The sequence below is a fragment of the Manacus candei genome, unplaced genomic scaffold (assembly GCF_025592945.1).
Source record: "Manacus candei isolate 608988 ecotype Guabito, Panama unplaced genomic scaffold, ASM2559294v1 h1tg000088l, whole genome shotgun sequence".
Lineage (NCBI taxonomy): Eukaryota > Metazoa > Chordata > Aves > Passeriformes > Pipridae > Manacus > Manacus candei.
Window position 1 is genome coordinate 6,791,406 of NW_026138136.1, and position 19,801 is coordinate 6,811,206.

Here is a 19,801-nt window from a genome sequence, read left to right on the forward strand (position 1 = left end):
CCCACGCCCAGCAGCACCCCCGCGCCGGGGTTTGAGCGAGATGCCAGCCCCCACCCCAGGTCCCCGTGGCCGCCCCTCGCGACACTGCCCCCACTCCCACCGGCGACGCTGATGCTGCGCTTCCGCGGACCCCGGCAGCGGGCGGGCGGCGCCCCTCATCCCGCCGGGCGGGGCCGCGCTCCCGGCATGCCCGAGGGGGACGCTCCCAGAGTGGGTAGGTGGGTGGTTGGGTGGGCGGAGGGAAGGAGGGCGGGAGGGTGCGCGGCCAGCCCCCCCTCCCCCGCCCTTACCCACGCCGCTTCCCATTCCCACCCGCTTCCCATTCCCACACGACGCGGAAACCGGCGCCCAGCCGAGCCGCTGTAGCCGGTGCGCAGGGCGCATGCGCGGCAGGGCGGGGGCCGGCGTCTAGTGGGGAGCGCTCCGGCCGCCGGTGCCGCCCGCAGTCCCCGCCCGCTCTCCCGCACTCCCGCCCGCTGCTGCCCGGGCACCGGCGGCCGCCTCGCAGCGCCCGCGCCCTCTCCCGCGCCGGGTCCTGCCCCGCCATGAAGTTGAGCAGCCGGGGCCGGGGATGCTGCGTGGGCGGCAGCCGGGAGCGCGGGCCGCCGCCGCGGAGCCCTTTCGTGCACCAGCTGCGCTTCAGCCCCCTGGAGAAAGCCAAGGTAGGGGCGAGCGGGCCCCCCCCCCTCCTCCTTCCGCGCCGTGGCCCCGGGGCGCTCCGGCCGGCGGGCCGCGTCCTGCGGCGGGGGCTGGAGCTCCCCGCCGGCGCTTTGTGAGCCCGAGGGGCCGGGAGAGCCGGGGGCAGCCGGTGCCTCCGTGTGTGCGTGTGTGCGGGGCGGGCGGGGGCTGCGGGCGGGCGGGGGCGGCGGCACCGTGCCCGGGGCGGGCGGGGGGCTGGGGGCGGCTGTGATGCTGTAGCGCCTCAACTTGTGCTCCGATGCCTTCTTCAAAGGAAAAAAACCCTGTGGGTTTTTGTTTTCTTTTCTTTCCTTTTTTTTTGTTTTTTAGTGGGTTTGGTTTGTATTTGGTTTTTTTTTCTTTTGGTTTGGTTTGGCTTTTAATGGGGGGCGGAGAAGCGGCCCTGCGGAGCCCATGGTTTCCACCGTCAGGTTGAGGTATTAACCCTGGGCCGAGGCATCCCGTGCAGCCCAAGTTTGGCTCCCAGGTAAATAGTCCCTGCGGCGTAATTTAGGCATTGTACAGGTAGCGGTGAGATGACAGGAAGCAGTATTAAGATGCAAATTTGCAGTTGCATGGCTTTTTATTTGGTTGATTGGTTGGGGTTTTTTTCCGCCCCCTCTGTGCCTCAGCCTCACTCGCCTCGCACTGTGAGCAGTAGGTAGCTGGGTATTCAAAGGGCATGGCCCTTGTCTTAGGCTTTCGGTAAGATCTGGGTCACTTGCTGGAGAGAGAAATACCGCCGGAGACTCACCTTATGAGGGGCTGGCCATTTCTGTGACTTCCATCACTGTAATACTTAAGTTCTTTAAAGCTGTTGTTTTGGGAGTGTAACAGCGTACAGTACCTATCGATATTGGAAATTAAGATCCACTAATAGCGAACCTTTTGGATCAAGGTGCTCTAGATCTGACTTTGATTTAATTACATTTTGAGTGAAGTTCGTTGTTGCAATGCCCTGTCTAGATATTTAACACAAGATATGTATGGCTTGACTTAAAAAACATTGGAATGTGCCTCATGTTACGTATCTGGCAGCCAAGGAATTTATAGTAGACTCCAGTAGAAAAGATTTTTACTTTTTTAATCAAGTTTCCCAGTATGTATTCAGTGGTTACTGAGAAACTGTTGCTTGAGCCACAAAAGTGAGAAAAGGTGTCTGTCATTTGCTGCATTTAGTTTATACCTTGGGCTTCCTCAATAAATTGCATAGTTGTAATGATTTCCTTTCAGTGTTCCCCTACTTTGTTCCTGAAGTCACGTTTTCTATGTAATTAATGAGGTAGAAGTCTTTCAAGGAGCAGAGAGAAGCAAAGATAGCATGTATTCATAGGGACAAGAATTGTGTCCAGTTATAACAATATTTCATTTTGCAGTGTTATTATATTTTTTAACTGTTACTTTCTACTTGGTTATTTATAAGAAATTTTGAAAATACTGCTGGGAGAGCAGAGTATCAGTTTTACAGTTTTTGCAGTATTGAGTCTTATAGGAGCTATCAGCATTGCTGATCTGTTCTTAGTCCTGACAGACTTTTAGGTGCTTCATCAGTGAAGTGACTGGTTGTAGAACATATCTGCCTTCTGTGTGGGCTGCCCTGTGTATCTGTACAAAATGTGAGCTTTGCTAATGGACTTCAAGGATTTATTACATTCAGTGAAAACTGCAAGATGCGCTTAAAGCTCTGTAATTTTTGACGGTGCACAGACCAAGGGAATAGCTGCCTTGCCAAAGAGCGGGTCTCGGTCTTGCTTTTTAAGTGAGTTATATTTTATTGATACACAGCAGCACCGATTTCTTGAACCCAACCTTTCTTACAGTCTTATTTTCGCAGTTGTATGTGAGGAAAAAGCATGTAAGCTGACAAACGGAACTGTGATAGATTTTCTTCTTTGCCTCAATCATGCTTTTCCAGCTTCTTCACCAATTAAAAGTTGTACTTGAGATAGAAGCTGTTAAAGAACAGGTGTGGAACTGTTCCACTTGTGAGAAATGCTCCCACAAGAAGTGCTCCCCAGGGTGAATTATGGCAGTGCATGCTCTCTTCCATACAGTCCTGGCCAGCTACAGCTGAACTCACTTCCTGTTCAGCTGTGGGCACATATTGTGTCACAGGCTTTTCTGTCTGTCCTGTGAATCTAGCGGAGGACATTTGGGATTGCAGAGCCTATCGAGGAAAGTCAGGAATGCAGGTACAAGAAATAGGAAGCACAGGAAACTGGGAGACAAGACTTCTTTGTCTGAAGGTGTGTTGTCTGTTGCTGATGGTCTGCCAGATAGCCCCATTATCTTCCCTACAACCTCGTCCTGCATTTTGCAAGAGGTTAGACTAGCTTTTTTATTCATTAATACAACTCAAAAGTAAGTGCATTTTAGCATGTTTCAGTCTGAGACTGTGGGAGCGAAAGAAAGATTGAAAGTACGATGGCAAAACAACCATAAAGGGGAAGAACAGCAAAAAGAAATCCTTTTGACTGTGGAGGAACTGTTCACATCGTCTTTTATTGACTTTATAAAATTTATAATCTGGGAGATTACAGGAGCATAAAAGCAGTGAGGCTGTTTCAGAACTGAATCTCATTCATCCTGTAGAAATGATGGCTATTTTACTCTGATCTGAGGGTGACAGTAGGGGTCATTCTTGAAGCTACTTGTTTTATTTTGGTACTGTAATAAAAAGATCTTTTCTGAGAAGAAGACAGACATGATTTCATTAACCATGAATTTCTTCTAGGCACCAACACGTAAGTCAAAGCTCTTAATTCTAGTTACTGCTGCAGAACAGGCAGAAGCATTACCGGAGCTGAGCTGTTACTAACTGTCCATAGCTTTGTTTCCCTGCTATTTAAAAACACAGTATGATGCCGTTTTCCTTGCTTCCAGTGTTTCTGGCCCTTTTATTTCACCAATGCTGGCATTCATTTGGTGCCTTGGTGAGCTGATTTGGCTCATTAAACCAGCATATCATTGTGTTTTTCTGTGTTCTGATTGTTTTCTTTTGCTGGGATGGCTTTTTTTCCCCCCACTAATGAGCTATATTCTCTGGTTGCAAGTTCACATAAGTGCTAGAGCTGACTCAAGGGGAGGATGGAGGAGGGAGTGAACAGGACCACTTTCTTTAGCAGCAGTGGTCTCTTAGCTTGGCTTAGTTGCACATAAAAATTTCTACTCCTCTGTTTGTTTCCATGAATGTGTCTAGTGGGGAATTTGGAGAGTGGGAAAGAGAATTGCTGAGGGATGAATTCATAGCTCCTTCAGTGCCATCTTTGAGTTGTGCTATAGGGAAGAAGTAAAAGTGTGGGGCAAGATGTAATCTCTATCTGATATGTGTAAAAGAAAAATCAAAACTTCTACCATGTCAAATACTATTTCCTTTTTTCAGTACGTTACAATTACTTTATAACAAGTCATGGAAATTTTGTTATGGATAAACTGATTTTTAATGATATTTCTCACTATCGCTAATTTCAAAGTTGCATTTTTTCCTGCCTCTCTGTGCGTGAGAGGTATGATAATGGATTTCAAGACAGGAAATGGACCCACAGAAGTAGAAACGAGGGTACTCTCTGATTCTCTTGCTCTGGGTCTTCTGAAGAACTTAAGTCCCTTTTAAGTCCATATTTTATACCTTCATCGTGAGTTCACACTCAAATCTGAATGCAGAGTCTCTAAACAAGGAGAAGATATGATACCTTTTTAGTTTAAGTGACTTGCCTTACATTAGATTGAAGCCATTCTGATGGCAGAGTGGAGATCAGTTTCCCAGGGCAGCCTTCTGTTACAAGCTGTAAGACCATCCGCTCCCTTCCTGCTGTCCATGGGTCTTTCACAGTTTACACTTCAACTTCTGAAAAAGTAAGTTGGATCCTGTAGACCAGCAAATGTTAAATAAGCTGTAGTCAAACCCCTCTTGAGAATTTTGATCATAAGCTGAACCTCCCAAAATACAGCTCCAAATGCACCTTTAGGGTTTTTTAAATGTATCTCAAAACACATCTGTTTACATATGACTTATTAGCAGGCAGAATTTGTAATTTTAATAGGAGATGTGTCTGGGTGAATGTCCTAAATGTGTAAAGATGTGATCTTCAACATAAGATATCTGTACAAGGTCAGACCAGAAGTGTGTATCTCCTGCATTCTGATTGCTGACAATAGCCAGTGGGGACAGGATCTTATCCCTTTTTCTGTCTGACACTGACACTATTACTGTACTATCCTGTTTTACAGGATAGAAGCTTTCTTACCCAGGAAGATGTCTGAATATAGATGTAGACTGAACTGGTTTTCAAATGTTAGTGTCTTTCACGATTCCTTACCTCCTTCAGGGGCTAAGTATATTTCTCTCTCCTACCAAATTTCTTATGTGGACAGGTACTGAACTACCACCTGCTAAAAAGAGGCTGGTGTCACAGCCAAATCCTGCACACTTGGTGCACTTCCTTCTTGCTGGCCATTACCACCAATGCTGTCTTTGGAAGATCAAGAGGCCTTTTCTGCACATTTATGCTACCTTTCATGACGTGATGGACGCAAGTACTGCTTCCCTTCTGTGATGTGGCACTAAAATGATCTTGATCCAAAGGATTGCTACAGAGATGCAAAGGATGGAATATTTCACTACCAGTCACCTACCATTTGGCTTTGCCTTGGTATAGGAGGAGACTTCGAGGAGTGGGAGGGGAGAGAGTGTGAATCCCAGAGGACTGTGTCCTCACCTGCATTTTGTTTCCCTTATTTCTTGATGGCTGGTCCTTCTCATTTTAAGACCTTAGAAGGCAGCTGTTCTCTCATCTCCAGAAAGCTCCCCTATCTGCTTCCAGACATGGTGGTCTTCTCTGTGGATGCAGAGTTGTGTGAGTTGGTATAACTTTGGCGCTCATCTGACCATTGCAGTGTGTGAAGTTTTACTATTTTGTCTGAGAAAATAGCCTATCTAAGAAAAAAAAAATCCTTTTTCTATCAGTTCTGCAAACTAAAGCAGTCTACACAAGGACTGGAATCCTGGTTTGGGGAGTGAGACCTTTATTGTTACAGGATGATGTCTTGTAACACTGCCGGTCTGAACCATCACTGTAAAATCTGGTATTGCAGTGGGCTGATAGCTTAGGCCTTGAAACTGATACCTTGGGCTTTTCTTCTGTTGTATGCTCCCTCCCTAGATTTACAGATATGTGCAGCTGCAGGGTGAGGTAGTTCTTGAGCTGTTTTGGGAAGTGAGAGGAATTGGGAACTGATCAATGGGAAACTGAGCTGCATGATGACTGGATCTGCATCAGGGAAGAGAAGAATATGAATAAAGCTTTCCACAGCAGCCTGGAGATTCGTCAGATTAAGCATAACATGAGACAGCAGCTTATGCCTGTTACTCATTTTTGCCCAGCCATTGTGATGCTGAAAAGTGCTTTTTTTTTTAACCTTATTTAGTTACACCTGTGAATATGTAGCATATTTACTTTTAAATTCTCTTTACATGGCCCTTGCTTCCTAGTGTCTTCATCTTCTGTTAGCCTCCATTGTACAGCTGGAGGAACATTGGTGCTACCTCAGTCAGCTTCAAACAGTTTTCAGTTCCCTCTGTTTCCCTTAGCTAGTCCTGAAGCTGTACCCCCTCCACTTTAAGAGGGTTTTTTTGTCTTTCTTCCTATCTTCTGAGTGAGAAAGATGTGACTTGGACCGTGGAACTGTTCCCTGGAGCAAGTGGATCACTGCACAGATAGTGTTTTCTGGAGGACAGTTGGAAATAACTCCAAACAGCTCAGGAAAGACTCTACTTTTGGGAGAATTCTTTGAAAGACTGAGGGAGAAGTTCCAGCATGACATGTTTTTCAGCAGAGTTGAAGGAAGAGGGCTGATTGTCAGGGAATGGCCTCTCTGAGAACCAGAGTGCTAGGAGGAGGTGCAGAAGCAACTGGCTTCACCATGGCTTCCTAGAGGAGGATAATTTCTTGGAAACCTCTGCTTTCCAGGGAGTTGTGCCTCGTAGCGCAGACCTGGAGCTTAAAATCCTATACATGTCTGGATCTTTGTCCAGGGGTCTCTGTACAGTATTCCCACAACTTCTGGTTCAAAGAACATACTAGAGAGGAAGAGATTTCCCATTTGCATCCTGTTTTGCTGTATGAGTGCACCCTGCTGAAGTGTACATCACTGTCTGGTAGCTGCTGTGATTGACTGACTTCTCTGTAGTGCAACAAAATTTACAACACACTCATGCTAAATATTTGCTTTACGTGAGGCTGCAGAAAGGGAAAAAGAGCATGAGGCTGTATTCATTGACAAACAGAGGGTAAGCAGAAGAGTGGAAAGCTAAAACTCCATTAGCTCTATTGAACACGTTGTGTTTCAGCTAAGATTGTGAATACAAAATTGTTGTGCATACCCCACAATTATTTGTTTGCAATTGAGTCACGTTCTACTGTTCTTAATATTAGGTATTTTTCATTTAAGACTTGATACCAGTTTCTAGGAATGGGTGACTTTTTCAGTCTGAGATTGTGTTAGAATAATGCTCTTTTTTTTACTATTGTTTTGCAGATTGCCTTCATGACCTTGACTCTGTTTCCTATCCGACTCTTTTTTGCTGCTTTTATGATGTTGCTGGCCTGGCCTTTTGCATTCCTTGCTTCAATGGGATCTGATGAGCAAGAGCTTGAAAAGCCCCTCTCCTGGTGGAGAAGGTGAGTCACTGATGTGATGAACTACTAAGAGAACCATCATATAGTTCAGCAGTTTGAAATAGAGAAGATGGGAAATACCTCATCTCTGTCTCAGAGATGTGCTTTTCTCTTCAAAAGAAAAATATAAAAATTAAACACTTTCCTCCGATGGGAAACTAAGATACCTCAACTCTTGGATTTACCAGGTGACCCAAGAATTACAGGGAGAAAAATTGGTATCTCTGGCTTCTTATCTTTATTGAGTATATAGTGTGAAGCTTTGTTGTGACATCCTTCACTTTCACCTATTCTTGTAATGTCAACTTCTGGTTATGAAGATTGACTCTATGGAATGTGCCCAGATTTCATATTCTAAATCATTATTTTACACTGCTTCACCCCATTGTTTTCTACCCTGTGGTGAGTTGACAAAACTTGTGTTGATTGCCTGAGGGCTTGCCCCATACTTTAGTGCTTATTAAAAGTCTGTACTTGTTTTGATATTGGAATGCTGATTAAGATAGCAGGTAAGAAGATAGTGTTCGCCCATCCATGAATACTGCCATTTGAGGAGCAAGAAAGGAAGAGTGTATAACCTTGTCTGTAGAGAACTTTAAAATTAGGGTCTAACACTAGCATGAGGGAAGCTGATTGTGTTTTGCATCACAGGAGGGAAGGAGGTTGAGAACCACAGAGGCGTGTCACTTTACATTTCATTCGTAGTGATGTCAGTATAATAACTAAAGGAGTCATGGACTGCCTTCAGTCTTGCATACAGTTATTTTAAATCCTTTTAAATTGTCCCTCCCCCATTTAATCCAGTTTTCAGTGTCACCCTGCTCCCCAGCTTCCCAGTCCCTGTAAGTGTAACAATTTGTTGTGTTTGGGTTTTATACTCTGTTGGTTTAAAGTTTCTCTTTTTATGACTATCAGAACCTTTAAAAAAAAACAGAAAACCAAAACTCCACAAAAAAACCAACAAATAAACAAAACCACAAACAAAACAAAAGCCACAACCAACAAACCTCCACAAAGCAAAAAAAACAAAAACACATCACCCAAAACACTTTAGGAGGAGTTGGAGAATAGGGAAGAAAGCAAAATATTTCCGGTGCTCTCATATGTATTCTACAGGCATTCCTGTATTTGAGAATCTCTGCCCTACATTTCTCCACTATTTTGTTTGGATAAACTTGAAACCAAGAATCAGGGTTATTGCATTCTAGCGGTATTCTAGGACTCAATTTATTACAGCTTTTTAAGTGTTACTAGAAAACATTAGGCATTCTGTAGAAGAAACTCAACATTCATAGCCTGAATAAAAATTAGTTTAATGATAAAATAAATGCCAATCTTACTGTGATTAAAATGGATTAATATTCAGGCATAAAATTAATTGAACAGCATCTTACCTTGAAAGTGGTCTTAAATCTACTAGAAGTCTGTGCAGTGTTGAAGCTCTGTTTAAGCATCGGATCCTGTCTGTACTTTTCTCATGTATATAAAGTTTTTAAGCAATGTTTTTCTTTTCATTGTAGTAAGGTATTCCTGTAGCAGCATAACCGTTTTCTCAACTCTTTACAGGATAGTGGATGTTTTGCTGAAGGCAATCATGAGAATGATGTGGCTTGCTGGTGGATTCCACTGGATAAATGTTAAAGGCAGACGGGCACTGCCAGCAGAAGCAGCAATATTAACTGTGGCTCCCCATTCTTCCTACTTTGATGCCATTCCAGTAACTATGACCTTCGCCTCCATTGTGATGAAAGCAGAAAGCAAAGATATTCCTGTTTGGGGAAGTAAGTTGGTCGATACTTGATTTTTCAAGAACAATCAAAAATCATTGCTTAGGAAGTTCACTGGCTTTGTATGAGAAGGACTGAAACACAAAGAAAAATTTGCTATAACCTATGGTGAGATTTTTTTTTTAAACCGATCTACTTGGAATGTTGATAGGAAAAAATTGGGGGAGATGTTGTTCTTTTTCCCCTTTCTCCAAAATTGAATCATTGTATGAAGTCAAAGCAATCCTAGAGAACTCAGGTTAAATTTGCAGTAAAATTGCAACATTCTAAGACCTGACAGATAGAAAAGCAAATTAGGATGGGCCTATGGAAGCAAAGACTGATGCTAGAGAGAAAGTCCACCAAAACTCCTTACTCGGTGTGAGCTGGCATGCCATGCCAGAAATATGTTTTAGGAATGTTGTCTGCTCTGAATGGTACCCTGCCTTGAGGGAGTGCTTCTAATCCTTCATGCATCACAGAGTTTGTTTCTGGCAGGGTGTGAGAGATGAGCAAGAGCAGATTGTTGTGCGCTCAGATTTAGTCATGAGAAGAGCAGATGCCTGAGTCAGTAGTGTTTGAATAGTATCTTGTATTATCATTTTTCAGTGTAAATTCTCACAAATGTTTGAGAGATATATGTGACTTTTGGTGCAGTTGTGCCAAAAAAAAAAAAAAGTGCAATTTTTTTGGGCTTGTAGACTTCTAAACAAAATCTGTGTGGAAGCATTTTGGGTAAGTCCATCGTATTGTGTCTAGCAGCTGGCAAAGTTCAAAGAATCTCCCTTCATCTCATTATGTAGATTTTGTGGGGAATATAAAAATGACAAAAGATTTCACTCTGGCCTTGGGTAGGACTCTTTAGTTTAAAAGTCTAAATGAAAGCTTTGGCTTCCTTTGCAACTGAGTGGAATCAGGCTGTTGGTGTTGACGTCCTCCTAAAATTTCATTAGACAATGTGTTCTTGAGGTTGCATTCCAAACTTGAAGCTGAGACGTGGCCGGAAATGGTGAATGGTTACACATGGAAGTTTCATGTTGAGAGTCCTATGTTATAAAGGTCTGCCTGTATCAGGTAAAGCTCAGGCTGGAACTGGAGCTGTATCTCAATTTCATTGAATATCTTAATAGAGTTTAGAAGTTTGTGGCAGTGAAAAATCTGTGTAAAAATGAATAGATGCTTTGAACAAAAAGGGTGCAAGCATGTGCTTTTGAAAACGGATGCATGCAAACAAGCATAGTGTGAAAACAAAAGGAAAATGAACACCCTTGTCAAGTACTGAGAGAAGATACTGTTGTGAGACAGTCTGTTGGCACTCTCATATGGCATAGGTGTATCCAGGCCAGCTTAGGCTCTAGAAGCAGGCCAGACATAGAAGCAGACATGGAAGATTTATCTTCTTTCTCGGGTGACTCAATTTGCTGTTTAGTAATTGCTGGCTCAGCAAAATAAAGTAGTCTGTGTGGAACTCCATTTGACTTGAAGGTGGACTGTATGGAGGACCCAAACTAGATGAGGTAACTCTTGGCCATGTTGTGTTACTGAAATGTGATGAAATGGCAGAATGGCATTTGGCAGAATGGCATTTGACAGAATGCTGTAATGGGTACTTAACTACCCACGTTGTAGATTCAGTGGGAAATAGTGGGAAAGCCTGAGGAGAATTCGTAGGGATATGGAGATTGCAGTTCCACTGAATGAAACGCAAATAATGCACATCAAGTAGTTAAAACTATTTCTATGTACCTAATTTAAGGTAACTTTTAAAGAATTGTTTTGAAAGTCTAGTCTTATTACAATACATTTTAAAAATTATTCACTTGATTTTGTTCATGTGTGAGTAAAACCAGTTACAGAAAAACAGAAAACATGTAGTGATTTGGTGGAATATTACTGGAATGTACAGTGCAGTCAAATAAATGGATGTTTTGTCCTGTATCATTGCATTTGCTTTATGTTATGCAGCCACAAAAGTTATGTAGTCCCTTTTAAAGTATTCACAAAAATGCCACAGAAATGAGGCATAGCAAGGGTCGTAACTGGGATTCAGAGTTCAAAAACCTTTTTTGTTTTTAGAGGAGTACTTTTGTATGAGCAACACTAATTACAGCAGCTTGTGTTATTTAAGTAAATGGACCTTAACAGAGAGGTGAGTAATCACTATATAGATTAGTTTGCCTTAAAAATTAGTGAAAACTTTCTAGTGAAGTTGTCATTTACTTATTTATTTTTCTGCTTGAAAGAAGTTTTCTGTGAAGCAAATAGTGCTATCTTCTTTGATCTAGTTTTTTAATCCTAATGTTATTTACACTTCTCTACAGACACACGCATGAAAAAATAAAAAAAAGTTAAAAAATTATATTTCTCTCATGCTGTCTATCTGTAGAAAGGTGCTTATGTTTTTATTGGATTGCCTTGTGAATTGTCAACACTCTAGACATTCATCTAGAATTTATCCCAGAGAGGTCAGAATTGGTTTTTATGTTCTTCAGTTTTGTAAGTCTTGCAGACTTGTTATACCGTCTCCAGTAAAGTTTTGTAGCCAGTCACCGATAATCCTAACCTTCCTATCTGTTAATTGAGTCTTGTTAATGGTCATTCAGAACCTTCTGGGAAGCTTTGAATGAAGTACATTTATTTAACTCTCTGAACAGACTCAGACATGTAAAAAATGACATGACAGGGGAAATTTGAAGATAGTTTTCAAGGACAAGGACTTTGATATAAATAAGTCGGCTTTTTGGTGTAATGACAGTGTTTATTGGGACATTGTACGTTCTATATCAAAGGGATCAGGTGCTTTAGCAGGTGCAAAAAGATCTGATTGCTAACTGGTTACTAAGATTGGTTCTGCAAATACTTTAATAGGTTTCTGGAACTGTATTATTGTACCCTTAGTTTGCTAGTCGTGGAAGCTTCTGATCCACTTACAAGTCCAGATTATTAAAAGCCTGTTCTTCATGGGATTGGAACATTCCACAAGTGTGCTTATGCATGAGTGTTTTATTGCTTTCTAACTTGAAGGCCCCTCTTCTGGACCACAAAGTCCAATTTCAGAAGCAGACTTAAGTCTTGTGACTCTTACAGACATCTTCCTCTTTAGGAAAACAAAGAGAAGAAAACTCAAATTTAAAAATGCACTTTTGTTCTGACAGAAGAGTATTGAACTCTTCAGTTAGTGGTCAGTAGTGAAGAAAATTATCCACTCTGCACACACACAGGTTTAACAAACTCTGAGGAGGAACTGCTTACCCAAATAAAAACAAGATTTCAACCAAAAAAAAGTCAGTATCTAGGAAGTAGAGTATGCCAAACAGACATCATGATGCTGAAGGAAGACATATGTTTCCATGCAGTGACTTTCCAGAGCTTTGGTAGATTGGAGATGTGAAATTCTCCTGACCACTTAAGTGTGAAACGTGCAGCTGGGAAGATGACATCTAGGAGTCTGTTATACCTTACATGGACTGAAGAAGTCAGATCAATTAATTTATCAGCACAAATCCTTACACTTTCCTGTTTTGTCTGCTGAATCTCACTTTAAGTCAGGACAAGGTTTTTGCATAAATTCTGGATAGTTACACTGCCTTATTTTTGACTGTTGAAGCAACCTGGGAAAAAGTAATTTTTCATTGCTGAAGTGGTCAGTGCTGCTGCAGAAATGCTTCAATAAGAAGGAAGAGGTGGGTTTATGGGGATTTTGTTGGATCACTTCTGTGATTTGAACGTCTTCAGTGATGTGAACTTTTAGAAACTAAATTTAAGGTGATAAGCTAGTTTAAACTTTAAGCAACTTCTCAGCATCTCTAACATCACCCTCTGAAAAGAAGAGGGATTTAGTAGTTGTGAAACGAAGGGGGGGATATGTTAGCTTAAGTTTATAAAGAGGAAGGAGGTAATTTCTGTTTGGCCCAATACAGAAGAGCTGTAGAGGAAGGGAGAATCACACTGTGCTGTAAAACTATCAATTCTGTCATGGGTGGTTTTTTCCACATCTAGTAAACTCGTGACTTTTTGTTCAAGCTCATCTTTTGAAAGGACATTATAGGCTTTTCTAAAGCATCATGACTAAAAGAGAAGAAATAAGTAATTTGGGGGAAATATTTATGCTTTAGTAGCTGGGTGTGTTTTCATTTCAAACCTTAAAAGATGTCAAATTACTCATCAGCTCTTTTATGGAACCTAATCCTTTAGTCCTTCAACTCACATGCCCCTCCCTCTCCCCCACCCCTTCCAAAGCACAGAAGGAAGAGAACTGTGGTAGACCCTGTAGTTCTTCAGTGAGAATCTCACATTCAGGTACTTTTGAGATTCATCAAAACAGTCCTTGAATCCCTTTTGGAAAAACCTGCTCTAAGGTGAAGGCATCACAGATTTCTTGTCTTTATACACTGCAAATCAGCAGCTTTAAACACTAAGGTTGCCAGGATGGAAGCCAGCTTCCTATGCTATGTTGGCATTATAGCCTGCTTTGAGTACACGAATGAGCTCCCCCATTCTGATGAGCATCTTGAAGTTGTTGCCAAGTTTATCCATCTCATCCTTTCCTTTAAAACCTTCTGTTTCAAAATTTAAGGTTTCCTTCAGGCTGTGGACACCCAGATGGCCCTGCAAGATTTCTGTCCTCACAGGAGCTCTCTTGGAAAGACTTAAAATAGTTGCACTATCGTCTGTGTATTGTAGGTATGCCTTTATTATTTGGGTTGGAGTCCTGGGAAATTAAGTAAAAATTACTTCTCATTTAAACTACTGCTGGAGTGCCTAAACCACCATCATATTTTTTCAGCATACTTTTTAATATGGTTCATGGAAGTTACTATAGTATGTAGGAAACCTGCAAACCAACACTACTGCCTGCCTTAAATACTGTTGAGACTGGCAGTAGAAAGCTGAAACATACAGCCATGCTCTCGTACAGGTATTGCAGGTGTGAAAGCAAACAGCAATCTCTGGGACATAAAAAAGATCTTTGTGCCTCAAGAAGTCCTTAAGGGAAATAGATTACATTTTGAAAGACCAACCCAAATACCACAGAATTTACTTCTGTTAAAGCTAAGAGGACACTCATTATTTACCTCCCACTACTGACTTTTCCTTGTACTGCAGACTGCATGTGTCCTGCCTTTCTCTTTGGAAATAGAGAGGGGAGTTTTCTTGTTAATGCTGCTTCTATACCAAGAATACTTGGTATCCCTTCTGTCAGGTGGTCCATCTGCTAAATATTTAGTCAAACTTGGAGAAGTTCTTGGTGTGCATTGAGTTTCAGTGGTTGGTTCAGATTTTAGTCTTACACTTCAGTATTTGTTTCTGTGTATATTTGTTGCTCTAATAATGTTCTACCGCTAACTTTACAGATCTCGTGTAGAGTACCATGACTATAATAATTTTTTCTTTTTCTGTAAGAACAATATAATTTCAAATGGAAAAGATCCTAATTTTGGTTGACTTGAGTTTTGTACATAGATACAACTTCATGTATTTGGTGTGTGTGGGCTTCAGATTTTCCATTTTTAAGGTCCCTGTGTCCATATACACAGGAAGTAATTTTAGTCTGGAGCCTTAATGGGTTTTTTCCCCCATAACTTTTATAAGGTTTCTGACTTCTTTGTAGATTTTTTTTTCTTCTTTTCTCTACAGAAAAGAGTGGTTTTCATATTAGATATTACTGCATTTAAAAAGCCTTCATGGTTTTGTACCCTTAAATACAAAATGCACAAGGGGGCAACTAATAATATAATCTGTATTTTTTCCATAGTAGAAAAAAATCGGGGTAAATACTGTAAGTAGATAGCCCACTGCAAGGCTACTTGTGTAGCTTACGTCCATGTTAAATGCAAACAGAGCCAGTTGTACTACCTCAGGAGGCTGCCCTCTTAGTGTGTCAGGAGAATGTATGTGATGGGATTTTTGTCTTGTTTGGGAGAGAGGCCAAGTGAAAGCCTCAAGTTCATCATTTTCTACTTTTGCAGCAGATCTGTGACTTCGTTTGATGCTGATTCTGCAGTGGTGAAAATGTAACTGCCTACTCAAAAGTGTGTGTTTGGATACCTTTGAGAAGAACTGTATTTAGTGCCACATTGCTATTCCATAGCTTTTTGTGTTCCCTGATGCCTTGCAGAACCAGTGGTGAAGTTGCCAGTGTAGCTGTATCTACTACGTGGTTGTAACTGCCAAACATAATTTAAATGGTTTGCTACAATACTATTGTATGTTATATAGCACTTCCTGTCTTGATTTGAAACAAGGTTTCCTCACACTCATTTGCCTCTAAATAGAAAGGTGAAATAATTTTTTTCTGCTGTTATCTTAAGGAGTTCATTGACACCAGCTGTATGTGTTCAACTCATCAGGGAGAAACCTTTTTTTTTTCATATGCGCTGAGGTGGTGCTTAAATTGATTGCATGGGAGTTACATTTCTGAAGTCAGTTGGAGCTGCCACCCTGCAATTAATTAAAGCAATATTGAATTTTTGCAGGCTCTCTTAATAAAGGCTGTTTTGTGCTAGAGCAGCTTTCAGTTGGTTAGCATATCTGTGGTGGTCTGGCTGCCTTGTAAGGCAGAGGTTTTAGTGAATTACAGGCAGTACTGTTTAAATTGTAGGCATCTGCCTAAGAAGGTAGAGTACAGCATGTCAGCTGTCCTCAGGACTGACACTGGCAAGGTCAGTTTTGTGAATTGAGGGGTTGTCTGTCTTTGCATGATAGAATTGATAATTCAAGGGTGGTTTTAGTGGTGTGAGAGGAGCTGGACAAGCACATTTTTCAGAATCTCTGAATACTTGAGCTGTGGTCTTCAGTACCTGGTTACAGTCAGTCTTGGACAGTTAAATTGCTGAGTAGAGAAAGATATGATTATGTTCTGTTTATTAAACATATTGCACACTTCTGCTTGTTTCCTTTAGCTGCTCAGTATGCCAGCTGTCTGGTGCATTTTCATGCATGCTGCTTTTTTGCTCCTGGCCTGACTTTGTTCTAGTCCTGCCTATTGCTTGCATCACATACTACCTTATGGTATGCTCTCCCTGTGTTTTGACTTGACATGTGACCTCAGTCTCATCTCGTCCACTTATTTGGTATGTTTCTCAGCTTTTCTTTACAAACCTTTGGCCCTGTCCCTGACTTTCTTGCAGAGATTGACTTGGTACAGCCTTTGAATTTTCAGATTTCTGTCTATTTACTGAATATGAAAATATGTGGCGAGAGTAAAGGTCTATGTAGCCTTGTGCTCTGTTTTCAAAAGTGATTAAGAAAAGAGTGTATGAAGAAAGGCAAGTACAGAGCTAGCCTTCCCTTGGTGTGTGCTTTCAGCTTCCTACTGATGAGAGTTTCAGTTTCACTTAACTTGTTGGACTTAACCACTAAAGATCTGGTAGCTGGTGTCTTACAGGATCTTCAGTTGCTGTTAAATAGTAAAACAAGAATTCTGTCAGCTTTTAGTCTGATCTCTAAGGAAATAAGAATTAATATGACCACCCTGTCTAAGATTTGATGTGATGGGTTGAAACAGTGATGCCTTCACACATGTATTTGAAAAAAGGTGATCGTTTAAAAGATACTAAGTTCTGCAAGCTGCATGAAAATACTGTTTGAACTATTTTGTGTCATATAATTCAACAGGCAGGACAAATCCATAGGAAACAAAGCTTTCAGTTGTCTCTGTTCTTTTTCAGTACTTTGGAGCTTAGTAGCTTGCTTTTGGGAAGGTTGTAATAGTAAAGCTCCCAGGTTTATGCACAACTTACCTGTACAGTTTTCAGATACGGACAACATTAGTGTAATCTGATGTTTCTGTCATGTTGCCCTAAGTAAAATCTATCTGCTTGCTTAATTTCTTGTGTTACAGAGAAGACCTTGCTTGCAACAATCCTCCAAAGCCTTGGAGCTCTGGATTTATCTTATTCCTTGGCCTGAAGCAACCCAATTTGCATCATTTGGGCCTAACGTAAAAGAAACTTTGGAGTGAATGCTGGGGATGTTTGCTTCTTTTGCTTTCTTTTATTTTATAATGGTTTTGCTATGGAATAGTAATTTGCAACAGTAGGACAAACTCAGGAGTAGCATCACTAAGAAACAATTATGATACCAGATATGGTTTCCCTTGTTATTTTTATTGCTTGTTCTGTGTTTGGGTTTTTTTTTCCTCCCAGTTTTTTATGTATTAATATTTTGGTTTTTGTTTGTGGGCTTTTTTTGGTTGGTTGGTTGGTTTTTTTAGCTTCCCCCAGCAGTAACCCCAGCTGACCAATGATGATCTTTGCTCCCCTAGCAAGCATTGCTGTATAGATATTGTCTAAGAGCAGGCATGTTGGAATAAGTGCAAGACTAAGGTAACTTTTCTGTGATATACTGTTTCCTAAGCTTTGGCAACTTAGGGGATAAAAGCAATATTTCAGAGGCTGGCTGAATGTTTGGGACCTTGCTGTAAGTTTTGACAGATTAGTTTCTCAGGGCCACAGAATGATTTTGGTGAGTTGCTGGCTAAAATTCCAGTAGGATAACACCAGAACCAGCAGCTTTTGCTGAGTACAGGACTGTAATTCCTTATAGTGTTTGTTTTTTCTTCACGCTTTAAGCACTGGCTGATCCATTAATGCAGCAAGTCTATCCTTGGCAAAAGAAGATTATACAATTAGTGGCAGTGAACTCATCCCACAGTGGTTGGAAATATGAAAACAGTATTTTGGGCAAATAGAATAGCCAATATTTTTCCAAACCACCACACTCTGGAACCTTTGAATAAAAATACAAGATAAAAAAAGTTATTAAAAGGTATTTGAAGACAACCTGCTTAAATAAAAGCATGAAGCAGTATATTTGAAGGTACTTCACTTGTAGTGCTTTTGGACACTGCAAAACAGCTGCATATGCTTATTATTTTGAAAGTTGTCTTTGGTGTCCTGGTGACTGACATGCATGGACTGGATCTTGTGGATTGATTTCCGATTTTTGCTCATGTTCATTTTGTGTCTGGCTATGTACAAGAGGATTCCCACTGAGCCAGGAAGAGGATGTCTGAGATCTAATTCAGCTGGTATGAGAAACGGGCAAGCAGATGACAGCTGAGAAAATAAGCACACTTTTTCTTTTGATGATACTGAGTCCTCACGAAAAAATAACATCAGGATATGGAATATCTTTTGTGGTATACCTTTAGTGAAACTGAGCTGTCATAGAAGATAAAAGCTCTAAAAACCAGAGACAGACTGACCCACAGGATATCTTTTGGAAGCACTTTGGAAGAGGGAGATTCCTGCTACTTTGCTGGATTAGGAGGGACTACAGACTTTGTGATTTTTGTGGCAGGAAGAAATGGCCTATAGAAGCCACAGCTGCATTGTTGCAGAGAACTGTGCATAATATATGCCATCATGTTTTACATTGTGTGTGTTGTATATATTGGTCTGTATTGGTCTATTAAAAATTGAACTATTACAAAGTGGCAAAATTGTGAAAATGGTTTTCCTCACAGAAATTCATGAAAAGATAATGCCAAAATAGCAAAGCTGGTTTTCCTCACCAGGATTTTTGGAACTATTTCAATAAAACTCTAATAATTCAGCTGAGTATTTAAGTTTGCAGTGTAATATAGTAAAAGAGTTACGTTCTTCTACCAAAATTTTTGTCCAGAGGATTACTAGGCAGAGGTGAGGTGGGGGGATCTTCTTCAAACAGCGATGAAATAAAGGCTGATTTGTTTGGTTTTGTTTTCCTTCCTCTTCAGCTCTAATCAAATACATCCGACCAGTATTTGTGTCTCGGTCAGACCAGGATTCTCGCAGGAAAACTGTTGAAGAGATAAAGAGGCGTGCTCAGTCTCATGGGAAATGGCCACAGGTACTGTGTTCTGCTACTGTTTGAGGAATGGTATTTGTCATTTCCAAGCTTTGGATATGCAGTTTACTTTTTTTGTTGTGAGTGGCTTTAGATGGTTTGGGGTGGGGCGTGGGGGTGAAATTTCCTCCACCCCCTTTTTCTAGAAGATATAATTTAAGATTCTTATGTTTCTCATTGCATTGTATTTCAAGGAGAGCTCTGTTAAGTACATGAGATGGAGAGCTCTACTAAGTGGGACTAAATGGACAGACCACAACTGTTTATAAAGTTCTCTAAGAAGAAAAAATTTGGACATCTGTGCACATACCAAGTAATAGCAACAAGAAAATAACTGTCTTTCTTTTCTGCCTGGGAGCAGGAATTTTGTTTTGGTGAAACCTTTGGTGAAAATACTCTTATGCTCTACAAGTGTTTCTGGTCGCTGTCAGTGTTGGAATAAATAAAATTATTATTGAGGGCAAGAAAGAGGCAAATTCGCAGATAAACAAAAATATTGTTGTTATTAAGGTAGAACTTTACTTGACTTCTTTATTGAGCACCATTTTTTTTAATCTATCTGCATTGTTTTTCCCTGAAAACATTTTTGCTGTAATCAGCTTTGAAAATATGTGTTTATAAATACATTCACATTGGAATAGTTTTTAAAAGTTAACTTTTCTTTTACTTCAAGATAATGATATTCCCAGAGGGCACTTGCACAAACCGATCCTGTCTAATTACATTCAAACCTGGTAGGTATTATACTCTGTTCTCTACATAATGTTCTTGTATCTTTGTTTCTTGAAATACCACTTGCATTGTAATTTGCTTGCTGTTGCAGAAGTTGAGTTAAAAATCTTGCAATAG

The 19,801-nt window shown here is 40.9% G+C and overlaps 1 protein-coding gene across 1 annotated transcript in view; it reads left to right on the forward strand.

The window, feature by feature from the left end:
* The first annotated feature begins 327 nt into the window (after positions 1-327).
* LPCAT1 (lysophosphatidylcholine acyltransferase 1) overlaps positions 328-19,801 on the forward strand; it is a 63,525-nt gene continuing 44,051 nt past the window's right edge. Inside the window, exons 1-5 of the mRNA XM_051812744.1 lie at positions 328-662; positions 7,216-7,358; positions 8,922-9,136; positions 18,843-18,955; positions 19,626-19,686. Of these exons, the coding sequence (XP_051668704.1) occupies positions 546-662; positions 7,216-7,358; positions 8,922-9,136; positions 18,843-18,955; positions 19,626-19,686 (649 nt within the window). The 5' untranslated portion in view covers positions 328-545. The remainder of the gene's footprint in view (positions 663-7,215; positions 7,359-8,921; positions 9,137-18,842; positions 18,956-19,625; positions 19,687-19,801) is intronic.